Source organism: Zingiber officinale, chromosome 4A (assembly GCF_018446385.1).
Source record: "Zingiber officinale cultivar Zhangliang chromosome 4A, Zo_v1.1, whole genome shotgun sequence".
In the NCBI taxonomy this organism is placed as follows: domain Eukaryota; kingdom Viridiplantae; phylum Streptophyta; class Magnoliopsida; order Zingiberales; family Zingiberaceae; genus Zingiber; species Zingiber officinale.
This window is the reverse complement of record NC_055992.1, coordinates 122,475,433-122,489,357: the sequence shown is the minus strand read 5'-3', so window position 1 is coordinate 122,489,357 and position 13,925 is coordinate 122,475,433. Positions and strand designations below refer to the sequence as shown.

Genomic DNA, 13,925 nt, shown 5'->3' with positions numbered 1-13,925 from the left:
CTTTTATTTTCCTTTAAAGGTAAAAAAGGAAATTTTGATTTATTCCGATAGAAAATATGCAAGTAACCAAACATTGCTTTTAAGAGTGATATTCATACTCATATCCATTCTCATTCCACAATACAATGATTCCCATTCCGATTCCTATTCCTAGGAAAGAACCAAACACCCCCTAAATAATTTTGCATTTTTGTTTATTTTGGCTCTTCGCCATTGATACGAGTGAAATGTGAGCATAGTACATAAAAAAATGCGAGTTGAGTGATCTTATCGTCGTTACGAAAACACATATAACTCAGTAGAAAGAAATGCAATTAAATAAATCCTCAGTCATTACATCTTAAACAATAGTCGCAAGAATCTAAAAAATTTACATTCATAACATGCCTTGTCTACACAACCGAGATTAGATTAGTAGCCGATCAAACTCTAAAAATTTTCATAAATGCATTAAACAATGACAGATTACTTAAGAAAGTTAATAGAAGATGCTCAATCGTCGTCATCGTTGATGGTTTCTTTTAAAGAAGTTGCAAGGAATTCACTGAGGCTGGAATTGGAATCCAACTTATAGTTGTTCTTCCTCGATGTTGATTCTGGATGCCGATATCCTGGGCCAGAAATTGGCTCCAATATATCTCCGACAACCAGTTCTGTGTCTCGCCATGGGTCTTCGAGCATAGACTTCATGAAGTAACTCGCTATATCATCTCGTGTAAAGGCTGTGCCTCCACTTCGATTGAGCCACCACCATATCGTCCAGCCCTACTACCTAGTCCCAAATTGGAATGTGGTCTATTAGTTCGGTGGTTGCTTAATTGGCTTCCTCCTGGTCTGAAATGAGGACTCGAGGAAAAACTACCTGAAGGGCGTGCCGCGAAGCTGTGCCCAGAAGAATCACCAGATGCATTCCATGAACCTGGGCCAGTAATAGGGGGACTGTTGTGAGAAACTTGTGACGGCGTTCCATATGAGCCAGAATCGGATTGGTGAGGCATCTGATAGAAAGCAGGGCAACTGCTAGCCTCATATGTATTCTTTGTTCCTATAAGAACAAGCAAACATAAGAATGATTAACTTAATACAAAAGAAAAACTAAATTCAACCCTTTACGCAGAAGGAATGGAATGATATCAAAAGTCATTAAGAATAACAATGCAAGCAAACAGCGGATCTGAGTATTAAACAACTCAGTGGACACACATAGTAGGTGATTAGGTGTGCTCAACCGAAACAATCTGTTAGGCAGGGGACAAACTCTTCTGACTTACTTTCATTTTTTCACGAGGAGCGAACAAAATAGCTTTCATAGTTTACGCTTGAAAGTAAGAATGTGATCAAATCGATAAGATCTTAATGGATAGTAAGTAGAGTATAACTAAATTTTTTAATTAGAAATAACGGAATGACCAACCAACCTCTCAATTTGTGCTGTTTAATTAAACATTCAAAAAACATAACTAAATTAACTACGAAATTACAAGAAAGCTAGAGTAAGAAATTCAGAACACAGAAATTCTGTTAATAACACTTAAAGGGGGGAAAAAGAACTCTTGTACCAAATTCATCTGAACAACATATTGAGATCCTAGCTTTTACTTACTGAAAAAAGGGTTATTGTTATTTTTATTTTCAAAAACACAAAAAAAAAACCCATTAAAGCAATGTGTCAACTCCTGAACATAAAACAAGTACATTTCCAACAAATGCTCCTAGATAAGATGCCAAGGTGCCAGTTTCCTAGAGGGAAAGACTTGTTCATAAAATAAGACGTAATATGAGAACTTGATCATAATACAAGTAGTCCATTACCCATCAACTCATGTTTGGTCAAGATACTAAAATGCTAGAGTTTACTCCAAAAGTGGAGAAAAACAGTCATGCTAATCCTGATATAAGGAGCTCACTATTGTACCAAATGCATCTGGTCAAGATACTGAATTGCTAGACTTTTACTCATAGGAAGAGGACATGATTTCACCATCATCATCATCAAACTGTGTTAACACAGCTATTTGGGGTCAGATGCATTAATCTTATCCCTCCATTGCTATACAAGGTTATATTGTTAGTATATACAAACCAACTAAATCACTTTTATTACATTGAATAATATTTTCTTTACACTACTTACACTTTTCACTCTAATAGATTTCTAGACTTTTAAGTTTTAACTATAAAGATGTATATTCACTTTCAATCTATTTTCTCTCTTTTTTTATTTTCTATTGAAGCTACACCTAATTGCTCTAAAGAAATAGAAAGGAACCAACACAATTTGTGCAAGAGAAATTCTCCCTATACAAGTGTTTTTAAAAGGTACCATGCTTTAAAAGGCAGCCTAGGCATTTGCATAGGAGTTTTTGCTAATGGGTTACTTTGCCCTGTAGCTTGGAGGCAAAACTTTCAAAAATCAGCTTACATAGATCACCTACTTAGCAACCTAGGTGGCTCAAGTGTTCTACACGAGCAGTCCAGCAGGACTAAGGAAAAAAGTTTTTTTTTTTTTACAAGTTGTTAGTTTATTTATCATATTTCAATATTGTAGCATGATACTATATATATATATATATATATATATATACATACCTGAAGGTATTCTAATAGCAACCACTTAAAAGCACCCATCTAAATGCTCCCATATGGCCCCCTATATGAGTGTTGTTAAAATGCACCAAGGAACTGGACTAGGCATGCAGGTAAGAGGTCAGTCCTGCACAGCTAATGAACTTGTCATGGCAACCGTCTTACGTGAAAAGGGACCTAAGCGCCATAGAGCATCTTGTGCGTTTAACAACACCAACCTCTGCAATGTGGAAGACTAAGTTAAGGACAAAAGATGGTTCCAGTCTAAGGAGGAAGAAATTTGAGTAGAGAAGAAGAGACGAAGAAGGTTCTTTTTCAATACGGAAGCTATGAAACATGGACTCAAACATGATGTGTCCAAAACTAGAGAATAAAAGATGAGATGACAGGAGTACAGAAACGTCAAATGCTTGATGCACAATGGCGAACAGAATATGCAATTGCAAAATATTGTCTAATCGTGCATGGGACTGTGGTTCGAACGTCTACAGAATAAGAAGGAAGAAAGCATTCCTGAATTATGTCAAAAACACCTAGACAATTGGTCCAATTCATGTGTTGTGCGGAAGTTAATCTGAAGTTGGCATCTTTCCACCCCAAACAAACAAACAACAGCATAGTTATCCTTGCACTAGATTTCCCGGAATGGATCAACTCCACAGATTCAGAATATGAACCAAAAAAAAAAAAAATCTGATTTACATCCCATAAAAGAAGAGAGGAACACAAAGAAGAGGAATGGGATTAGGGATTTACCATAAGGAAAAGACGGCGGCAGTGGAGTTGGGCGTTGAGGGCAAAAGGGACCGAATCCTCCTGACGCGTCGGAGAATCTCATCCGCTTGGAGGCCGAGAAGGCCGACGTCGGGTCGGTGTAGAAGTTGAACCTGGAGGCCGGCGGCGAGGTCTGGAGCGGTGGATGATCGGCGAGCCGAGGCAGCGACGACAGATACTGCATCTGCCCGATCGAGGAGTGGGAAGGTTGTGTGGAATCGACTGCCCGAGAGGCCTCCAAGCGCATAGTCTGAAGCAAGTCCGATGAGCCCGGATGCCATCCAGCGCCGGGGGATGGATGGGCTTAAAAAAGCAGGTCCAGATTTTTGCTCGATCCGTTGCTACAAATTTGTACTTTTTATATGTGAATTTACTTTTTCTGTTTTAACCCCGCCAGTTTTATTTCGGTCTTTAATCTTTCTAAAATGAAGAACTACTTTCTAATTAGGTCCTCAATTTTTTCATACAACCCGAAAATTTTGAAATCGCTCAGAATTAGAAATTGGTGTGATTTGGATTTCACCGAATCAATGTGATTCGGTTTAAGTTGATCTGGCCACAAATCCCCCTAATCGATGAAGAGCAAATCCAAAATAGGATCCATAAAAAGAAAATAATCTACAAAAAAAAAAAAAAAAAAAAAAACTAGAATAGACCATCTATAATTACAATCGAATTGTGACCACAATCCAACCATATTTGATTACGATCACTCTCTGAATTCATCATCATTCTAAGTTATAATTTGAATCGGGATAGATAGTCAGAGGCCGCTCGGCGCCTCCAAAAACTGTGGATACCGCTCAGCGCCTCCAAAAACTGTGGATAAAGAGAGAGATCTGTTCTCAATTTTTTTCTAATCTCCATCATCCATCCACTTAAGTTTCTATGGAAGTAAACAAACAGATCGTTGATAAGAAAATCTATCCTCTCAGATAAACAAGATCCAAAGGAAGAAAAAAAGACCCGAGAACAAATGAGCAGGGCATGTAGTTATCATCCCCAAAATATGGAAATATTTACGTGCAATATGTAAATCGATAATACACTGATCATCCACAACAAAACTACACAGAATTCACAAAACACATAGTAATCTACCGAATCAACTACCTAGCAAAAGGGGCATTTTTTCGCTATCTGATTCTGAAGCGATAAAACAATGCCAATGATCCAAACTCGAGCAAACTTGGGTCAGTTGACTCTTCTGTTCTTTTCCCTCTATATGCTCCAGGGTCTACATTTCCTTCCTCTTCACAAAATGCCTCCATATGGTTTCAGGGCACACGAAGGATTTCTTCCTGTTGATCGTGCTGCAACAAGTTCGCCAGACAAATATTTGATTCAGGTCAAAACCGTTCTATAAACTTTTGGGAGAAAGACAACTATTCTTTCAACTGACCTATCGAATAAGAATTCACTTACAAAGGCCAGTTGCATCAGAGATCTTCATGATTCTAAGCCTCTTGGCAGTTTCGACAAACATTCTGTATTTCATGAAGTTAAACTGATGAGTGCAAGAAACGAATAAGGAAGAGTTAGTAGTAAAACTAAAGCTATGTATCAGAAACATAAGCTAAGAAATTTAGACTAATGGTCCTAAATACAAAGCAGAGCTAGGATAGCTAAACCGCAATCGATAGATGTAGGAATCATCAGGAAGGAAAGCCTACCCCCATGGAACATCTCCAACCAGCATCCAGTCCCCGTCTTTGTCTTCATAAGTGAGAGCAAACTCAGAAGAGATATCCATTAACTTCAAAGCCTTGGCCCCATCTAAATCAACACCAGCAACCAAATGAAAATTTCAACAAACACCCCAAACATTATTAGTAATCAGTAAAGATTGAAATGAAATTTAAAATGATAAACCACAGGTTATTGAAATAAAAGTATCAACTCTGGGTTCCTCTGCGATCTCAATTGAACAAGGCTTATTTCTATATGACATTAGCCTTTTATAAGCTATGAACTTGACAAAGAAAAACTATAGTTCAAAACACTGGAACTGATCCTTGCAATCAGAGTCAGGCGTGCTACTGGCTGGCTTCAACTCAATTGAACAGAGGGAAATATGTGAATAACTATGCAACACTATGCAACAACAACAATTCTACGCTTACCAAGTGCAGGTGGAAGGTTTGTAGTCATGGCGGGCTTCTGAAACATAAGTTCAAGTGAAACTGCAAGAGCTTCATAAGAATGATGGACATTGAGATCAACCTTCCTACCAATAGGATCACCATCCATTTTAACTTTAACAAACATTGAGCTTCTCATTCCCATTCTTCTCCTTCCTTGATCCTTTTGGCTCTGGTCCTTACTGGCGCTCATCTTGTTGCTAGCAACAGCAGTAGTTTCAGGGGTGTTGTCTTTGGATTGGCTAAAGAAGCTGTTCATCCTAAATGCCCTGATAGGTGGCCATCCCACCACCATCTGACTGCTCCAACATCAATTCATCGAATATCAGTGTCAGGTCGAAGAAAAGCAAACTCTTTGACAGGTTATCAATAACAACATAAGCTGAAAAGACGAGATAAAGATAGAATGCGTAGCTTTCATCGTTATTTCACTACGAAGTCCTTTACAAATAGTACACATTTCAAAAATCCAATTCTAACATTACTTTGTTAGTGACCAAGGTGTATTTTAACCGCCATTTAATGCATTATGCAATGAAGAACAAAAAAAGAACTACTTTTATGACCGAGACAGTGGAGTGATAATGGGAATAAAAAGGCGAAAGAATCTCGAGGAAGCAACAGACCTAAAGTGAAGAAAAATCAACTAAAAAGTGAGGAGAGAGCATGAGACTAACCTAGGAGGCTGAGGAGAACCACCGACAAGCGGCGAAGCTGACTCAGCCGCTCGCTTCGTTCCGGTTCCTCCGCTGCTCAGATTGGTGACGGATGACGATGAGACGGAGGAGGCGGAGGGGGACCTCGGGGGCGCAAGCGACGCCAGGGAAGGAAGGTCCTTCGCCGTCAGGATACGCAAACACGGCCCCCACGGCACCGGAGGCAGACTCGACTTCCTCGCCGCTCCCAGCGTCAACCCTAGCTCCAAACCCTCCTCGTCATCTCGATCATTCTCCACTTCCTCCCCGTCGGTCACTCCCGCCACGACCCCGTCCTCCACCGACAAATCCCGCTCGGCCGCCGCCGAAGCCGCCTTCGACGCCGAGGAACCCGACGCAAGCAACGCCACGCCTCCGCCGTAACGGCGACGACCCCCTTCCATCATCTCTGTCCCTCGTCGAAGACGGGAATGGTCGCTGCGACTTGCGGGGAGTTAACCGGACTCCATTTATGCAGAGGCGGGATACAACAACGGGTACACCCATCGATCCCCACCTCCACTTTTGTGGACCCCGCACACTTCCCACCGTGGTGCGACGTCGGGTCCAAAATCAAACCGTGCCAATGCGGCACCACACTGACCACTTTTTGTTATCTTTTCCTGACTCTGTAAACGATCCCACATCCTCATTCAACCACGAAACACCCTTATGAAACCACATTCCAGTGACTCTGCATGGAACACAACATAAATATCATGCTGACACCACAGCAAAACCTGTTTGGAACCATACAACCGACAGCAAAATCAGACGGCCTCATTGAATCGTTTCGTTGGACCACCTGAGCAATAGCAGAGCGGAAGGCTGCCCACTTTTGATTTATGATTAATTAGAAGGGGATTAGGAGCAGGTTTACGGGTTCATTAAGATTTAAGTGAATGTGAAAGGTTGTTGAGGGGGCCCTCTTGTGAATTAGAGGAGACAAGATTTGTGAAGAGGGAGATGCTGTCTGTGGTGTGAAGGAAAATCATGGCAGCGTTGCTGCCTCTGGCTAACTCGTTTGTTTGATTTGAATTCGGCAGTCCTGCAAATCCACGTCGTTTTTTTCACTTAAGTAGGCTTTTGGCAAATCAGTGATCTATCCGTTATTGAAGAATCGTATTCTTACGCGGAAGCGTCGCCTCCGAAATTACTCGCTGACGTGTCGCCATCGTTCCGGCGGAAGCTTCCACGTGTGCCCACGTGCGCGTGCGAGAGTTCGGTCGCGGGATGTGGGTGCGCGGGAAGACAAAAAACCAAAAAAAAAATACGTGGAGCCGGTCCTCCCTCCTACAGCAGTAACACGTGAGTCACTGGTGACCACGTGGGCAGACACTGCTCAACACCTGCATTCGCTGTCGGGGATAGATTTAGTATTGGGACCACTGTTTCGGGTCCCACAGTTGGGCGTACGTGCGCCCGGGCGAATTGTTGCGTGAAAATTATTATGCGACTGCATCCTCGAGCGTGGAAGGATTAAGGATCGTGAGAATTGTGGAAGGCTCGACCGGCTCGTGCCTGCGCTGATAACTGCACATGTGGAAAAATGTTCATCCTGCCCCGCTAAGGTAGGGATCGGAGGCATCATATTTGGATCCTAACATTTTATATGATAATAATATTTATATCAATTTTTTTTATCAAAAATATATAATTTAAAATAAATAATTATTTTATTAAATTTAGATATTTATTTTTCAATACGTCATATAATTTATCTATTTCTTTTCTTCTTATAATATCATTTTTTAAATTTAGAAAAATATTATTCATAAATATATAATTTAAACAATAAATAAAATAGATAAATATTTTTTTAACTATTCTATCTAATGTATAGTAAAATTTTTAATAGGATATATATAAGTAAGCAGGTGTTGATTAGTAATAAAAAATGATAAACAGCAATATTGAATGTGGATCCATATAAATTTTTTAATTATCATTTGGATAAATCAGGAAGCGTTTATTGCATGTGCCCTAGAAGCAGGGGTGAATCCATCGGGGGTGACATCGACAGTCGCCCCCCTTACCGACGGTACAATCCATAATATTATGAAATTTTATTGGTAGAGATAGAGGATACCGTCCCTTGTTCCGTGTAAAAATTGGTCGCACAGCTCAGATCACGATCGCCCCTCTATACTTAAATTTCTGGATCCGTCACTACCCAGAAGACAAGTATCCTCTCAATATGCACTCATTTAAAAGAAAAATCTATGTAAAGAAAAAAAATAGTAAAGAAAAAAAAATAACTTCAGTTAATCTCGTTGACTATATTTGAGGATGATTAATCAATGAAATTTTTCATCAGTTATTAGGATAAATCGAAAAATAGACATGATGACTAATTTGTAAGTCCAGTATTCCTTTTTCATATACATCGTATCTAAATTGTGAATATACTATTATGATACCATAGCCTGGGAAAAAAATCTATGTAAAGAGATCCAACTACGGGTGATGATCAGTAATAAATAGGTAACATGAAATCGGGAACGCCTCATTTAAAAAAAAAAATAAATCTACCGATGGTAATCAGTAATAAATATTAAATAATAATTAAGTAACACGAAATCTAAAATGACTGGTCTGACTTATGAACGTTCCCATCAACTAAAATGTTAAATAGATGATATTGAATTACTAGGAGTTCAAATTTTCTGTCCCTATATTTCTTTATCTCTGTATTTTTTTTATCGATCGGACGAATCAAATTATATTTTAAGGATATTTTACACATCACGAGGATATTGTATACATCTTAAGGATATCATGATGTCTTAAAATGTAATCTAATCTGTCTCATCGGTAGGGGACGTGGAGACAGAAAAATTTGAGAACAGAAGATTTGAACGGTTGAGCTCGAGACGACCGGTCAAAATAATGAACACAGAATGTAATAAAAAATATACTATGGTAAATTTTGTTCATTTAATTTAGTTAGTAATGGGGGAATAGCAAGCAATAAAAGGGCAAACGTTCGCGGAAAGGAGAAACCCTAGATCGGTTATCCACCCCTCTGCCTTCCTCGGTTAGATTTCAATCGGCATCTCTTCTTACTAGATCCTGTAAGTCGAGAGCCTGTGGATTTGTTGGGACGCGGCGGCGGCGGCAGCGAGGAGGGGAGGGAAGTCTGCCACCACGTCGTCGAAGGCATCTGTGGAAATGGAGAACGGGGCAGCGGCGGACAAACTTGCTGATGGAGTCCGATCGCTCCAGATTTCGGATCAGACCTCTCAAGAGATATCCATGTGAGTTATTCCATTGTACTTTCCTCCTTTGTTTGAAAAAGGCGATAGTTTTGTTTCATGAGGTATTAGGAAGTAGGCACGCTTGGGTTTTAACCAGGATCATTAGTCTTGTACTATCAAATCAATTCGAGCTTAGCTTTTCTATTCAGAAGTGGCAATGAGGAATTTCTATTCTTTATACAAAAAGGGATCTAGATGTCAAGGACTTTTCATATGGATTGTTAGGAACAGTTTTCTTATTAGTTATTAGGTAAAAGTTGTATATAATCGTGTAATTGCTTCTGGGCTCAGGTGTCGTCCTAGTTCTCCATCTACTGAAATGGAAGCCTTAATAAAAGAAAATCAAGAATTGAGATATCGGATCGCTGTATTAGAGTTCATAGAGCAGCAAATGCAAGAATTTACATCTCGACAGAGTCCACATTTTTCAACGCCGCATGGTTTTGACTCACAGGAAACTCAAAACCCAAACGCTACTGGTAAGTACCTCATAATAATAATAATAGTTCTTCTAAGGTGCGTTGACATTCAACTTAGTTTTTCTGTTTATCACTCGTAAAACATGAACACTAGTTTTGTTAATTTCGATACTATATGCATCTCTAATTGTATGAACAATGTAGTTATATTTTTCACCCATCAACATATATCCAAACTCTCATGAAGGTATATTTTTTTAAACATGTTAATTTGTGTTTATCAGTTTGTGCATTTTTCTGATAAATAGTTTTGGCTTTGTATATATATATATCTAGCTTAACTTTAGATTCATATATGAGCAAGATTATTTCAAAATAGAAAATATAGTGAAGTTTGAACCATATGTTTGTTTTTTATAATAACCTATCATATTGTACTTGTTGTAGGATAAGATGTGATGGTGATGAATGTACCAGTTTTTGAATATGATGGGATGTATTGGGTTTGAACTATGTGTGCTTGTTTTGTGATGGTAGTGATCTATGTTTTTGAACCATGTACGATGCTTTAGATATTACTTTATGATGGAAACATAAATGTTGTTTTGTTAATATAGTGAATGTTGAATGTAATGCGAATTATTTGTAACTGTTGAATGTTAATGTTTAATGTTGTTATTGAATGTATCGTTGAATATTTTATTGTAAACAAGATTGAAATCCCTCAATTAGGGGAGGTGCTGTAAAAATTTTAATTAAAATTAGCAATGGAGCTTTATGGAAAATTTATTTCCATCGCTAAATTCTAATTTAGCAGTGGAAATTTTTTTTTTTTTAATTTCGTCGCTAATATTAGCGACGGAATTTATTAGTGACAGAAATTAAATTTCGTTGCTATATTTAGCAACAGACTTTTAATGTCATCGCTAAATGATGATGGCGACCAAAAAGCTTGTGATCGAAATTTTCAATCGTTAATCGATCACTAAGTGCATTTAGTGACTGAAATTTTGGTCGCTAATTGCTATTTTCCTCGTAGTGTTAGAAATAAAAGTCTTTCGAAAAGTTTTTATAGTTATGAAAGTTGCAATTTGGTTGTTTTGCTGTTTGTTTATGTTTTGTAATTGTCATATAACTTTAATCTGAAGTTCTTAAGACATTTATAAATCATTTGGACCCTGAGCTGTATTCTTTGATGAGATGATATAATGTTAACCGTGGAGGTTTACACTCATGACTAACCGATAGTAGCTGCCAAAATTACTTCAAGGTTTTGACCACCTGTAAAAGGGGTTGTTGAGTCACCAGCCACTCACCTCCTTACATCTGTTCTTGTGTTTAGGCTCCAGCCCCATGGGCATAGCTAAATAAGTGGATAGAGGTTTGCCCTTTGAGGTTGAGGGGTTAAAGCTCAAGCTGGTGGAGTATAAATTTCTGTATTCTGTATAACTCACTCTCCCTCTCCACATGTCTTCTCAGTCACTGGGATTATCTCATTCATGTTGGTCTTGGGGTGAACTGACGGGGGCGCTGAAAGTGAGGGCTTTACCTTTTTGCCACTTGTGTCTGGGCTCCTGTCACTTAGGTTATCAAACAGGCCTCCCACATCAAAAGAAAAGTAATTGAGCTATTGGATGATTAGCACGGGGTTGAGGTGCAATGGAATGGGTATGTAAGGTGCGCTCCTTTTACATCTGCATGCAAGACTTCTGAATAGATTTGTAAAACGAGGATGGCACATTTCCCATTCCAAATTTACTTATGGTCTTGATGAGATACAACCACAAGTTGCTTAAGAAAAAAAAATAGCCCGGAGCAGGGTTGAGTTAGTGCAGGATAGAATTGCTACCATTAGGTAAGGATTTGAATTTTGGCAAAGCCGAGAAAAAAAATCCTCTTGGTACTGGCTAACTATAGTTTATCAATTTATCTCTTTACAGATGGCCATGGAATTGACCATGTGGAGTTGCTGGATGGCAGATTTCACTTTTTTTTCTACCATTGTTTACCATAAATAATAACTCTATTTTTGGTATTCATGTACGCTCTTCTGACTCTCCTAGCTAATTTCTACAAGATAAAGGTGGAGATCTGTAAATGCCATTTGGTTGTGTTGCACTTCTTCAGTAGGTAATTAGGACGTATGATTACTGTCACTGTGCATCATTTCTCATTGTGTTGTAGGATTCTGATTCTGATGCAGTCCAATATATGAAAAGGTTTTCATTTATGGTTGTTGTTTGTTTCCAGTTTCATGATTGGTTCTTTATTTAACTTTTTTGTTTTTTTTTTTCAGATATAAGTTTTATCTCTCATTTAGCTGTTCAATATGATGTTTAGCTAAATACCCTAACCATAGAAGTTGTAAATTTAATATCTATTTGAAGAGCAGATAAAAGCTTTTTATTTAATGTTTATGGAAGGAAAAATTCCTTAGTGGTCTGAGCAAGAGTAACATGATGCTGTGGATGTTTATAATATTCTGTGGAAAAACTCCTTAAACAGACAAAATTTGAAGATGCGTAAAATTCATGTGAATATGTAATATTTTTTGTCTTTGAAAATAAAAAAAATAATAATTAAGCTAAGAAAGTGGAATAATATCCATTGACCATAAATACAAAAAAAATCATTTATATTCCGGGGACTTTTGAACTGATCTGATCATTTTGCATCTCTAGAACATCTAGAGGCATGCAAAACCCTAGTTAAGGTCTAAGGAATTTAGATCTTAAATAATAGGGATTACTAATACTACTACACTAAATTCGTCAAAATCCCACCTAATTAAACCCCTTAATAATTAAAGGGCGCCAACAATATTCTTATAGAAGCTAAAGAATTAGTTAATTAGCTAAACTTATGCATACTCGATCGATACCAGCTAGCGAAACATGTAGTACTAGTCATGTGTTTGCCGATGCATCATCATCAAGATTCTCATGCATCAAATCACTAGATGATGACCGCAAAAATCCATGTGAATCTTGATGATGCAACTCCCACAAACACCAACTCGTGGCTCTTGAATCTAACATACTCATCCATGTCTTGCACAAGATTGAAACCCTAAATCTCATTGAAAGATGGGAAATTTTAAAATATATATGAAAAATACAAAATCCGGAGATAAATATGGGAAGGACATTGCTTAATTAGTTTTTCTTTCTTTCAAGGCACGAAAAGATAAAACATATGCACTTCATCATGACGATTAAAATGGGAGCAGGGTAGTCGTTCGGTTGGAAATCCGCTCCATCCATAATCAGGTCTTCTATGACATCCTGCCACTCCGTATCGAGCGTCGACTGTCTTATATATTGATCCCGTCCGGAAGCTGAGTCGGATGAAGGCGGATCTCAATGTACTGAACGTTGACGGAAAGTCGCTGCGGCATCCGATCTATCTGGCACTCTCCAGAAGGGTTCACACGGGCGGATGACAAAGGGTGATGACCAGGATGATGACACTAGGGCTTTGCGCACACTCAGACGAGCCCACGAGTCGTTAGAGACCGGAAATCAGGGGAAAAAATCCCCGGGTCAGACCATCCGATGCTCAAGTCAGGTACTTTTTCCTCAGAAGCACAGAGAAAGGACGAAAAGTAAAGACGAGTAAGAAATGACGAGTGAGCGTGCCTGCATAAGGGACAAAACATCCCTTTTTATACTGCAACGCATATTTCTGGGGTCTGGCGGGTGTCAGGGAATGTCGGCTGTTAGGCTTTATCTGACGGAGAATGACACGCAAGATCTTCTCATAGGCCGGCGACAGAACTAAAGGAGTAATGAGCCCTGACTGTTAGCATATTTCCTGACACTCTGATTATTCTCTAACAGACAGTTACGATTCCCTTGTTTGCTTGTCCTGTTGTGTCTGGCATCCTCCGCTTGTGATTGCTACGCTGGGTCTTTACACTTGCTAACCCGGTTCTGATATCTTGCTAACCCCGATCTGATATCTCCTCCAGATCTGTGCTTCTAACCTTGTCCTACGCATCTCCTATTGCAGACCCCCGACCGGTCTTGCCTCTTATTGGCATTACGTGTCGCG

At 38.9% G+C, this 13,925-nt stretch overlaps 2 protein-coding genes across 5 annotated transcripts; both read right to left on the bottom strand.

Moving 5' to 3' along the window:
• Nucleotides 1–295: 295 nt before the first annotated feature.
• On the bottom strand, nucleotides 296–3,686 carry LOC121970877 (ribonucleoprotein RB97D-like). 3 transcript variants are annotated; one of them, XM_042521876.1, is made up of 3 exons: nucleotides 3,343–3,686; nucleotides 863–1,045; nucleotides 296–772 (listed from the first exon to the last, which is right to left on the bottom strand). In XM_042521876.1, the coding sequence occupies exons 1-3, from the start codon at nucleotides 3,605–3,607 to the stop codon at nucleotides 702–704; spliced, it is 519 nt and encodes a 172-aa protein (XP_042377810.1). In that variant the 5' UTR covers nucleotides 3,608–3,686; the 3' UTR covers nucleotides 296–701. The 3 variants fall into 3 exon arrangements, with proteins under 3 accessions (XP_042377810.1, XP_042377809.1, XP_042377811.1); XM_042521877.1 differs by having other exon boundaries at nucleotides 543–768; XM_042521875.1 differs by having other exon boundaries at nucleotides 296–1,045.
• Nucleotides 3,687–4,578: 892 nt separating this feature from the next.
• On the bottom strand, nucleotides 4,579–6,655 carry LOC121970876 (auxin-responsive protein IAA10-like). Of its 2 annotated transcripts, none has more exons than XM_042521874.1 (5): nucleotides 6,179–6,655; nucleotides 5,484–5,800; nucleotides 5,034–5,136; nucleotides 4,763–4,847; nucleotides 4,579–4,673 (listed from the first exon to the last, which is right to left on the bottom strand). In XM_042521874.1, exons 1-4 carry the CDS (start codon nucleotides 6,601–6,603, stop codon nucleotides 4,778–4,780), a joined length of 915 nt encoding a protein of 304 aa, XP_042377808.1. In that variant the 5' UTR covers nucleotides 6,604–6,655; the 3' UTR covers nucleotides 4,579–4,673; nucleotides 4,763–4,777. The 2 variants fall into 2 exon arrangements, with proteins under 2 accessions (XP_042377808.1, XP_042377807.1); XM_042521873.1 differs by having other exon boundaries at nucleotides 4,786–4,847.
• Between the last annotated feature and the right edge of the window lie 7,270 nt (nucleotides 6,656–13,925).

Excerpts from the sequence above, each read along its gene's own strand:
- LOC121970877 (XM_042521875.1), bottom strand. The coding sequence starts at position 3,607 with ATGCGCTTGGAGGCCTCTCGGGCAGTCGATTCCACACAACCTTCCCAC. Across the intron at positions 1,046-3,342 it reads GCCGCCGTCTTTTCCTTATG|GAACAAAGAATACATATGAG; the intron begins GTAAATCCCTAA and ends TTGTTCTTATAG.
- LOC121970876 (XM_042521873.1), bottom strand. The coding sequence starts at position 6,603 with ATGATGGAAGGGGGTCGTCGCCGTTACGGCGGAGGCGTGGCGTTGCTT. Across the intron at positions 4,848-5,033 it reads GTTGGAGATGTTCCATGGGG|AATGTTTGTCGAAACTGCCA; the intron begins GTAGGCTTTCCT and ends CATGAAATACAG. Across the intron at positions 4,674-4,785 it reads CTCTGATGCAACTGGCCTTT|CACGATCAACAGGAAGAAAT; the intron begins GTAAGTGAATTC and ends AACTTGTTGCAG.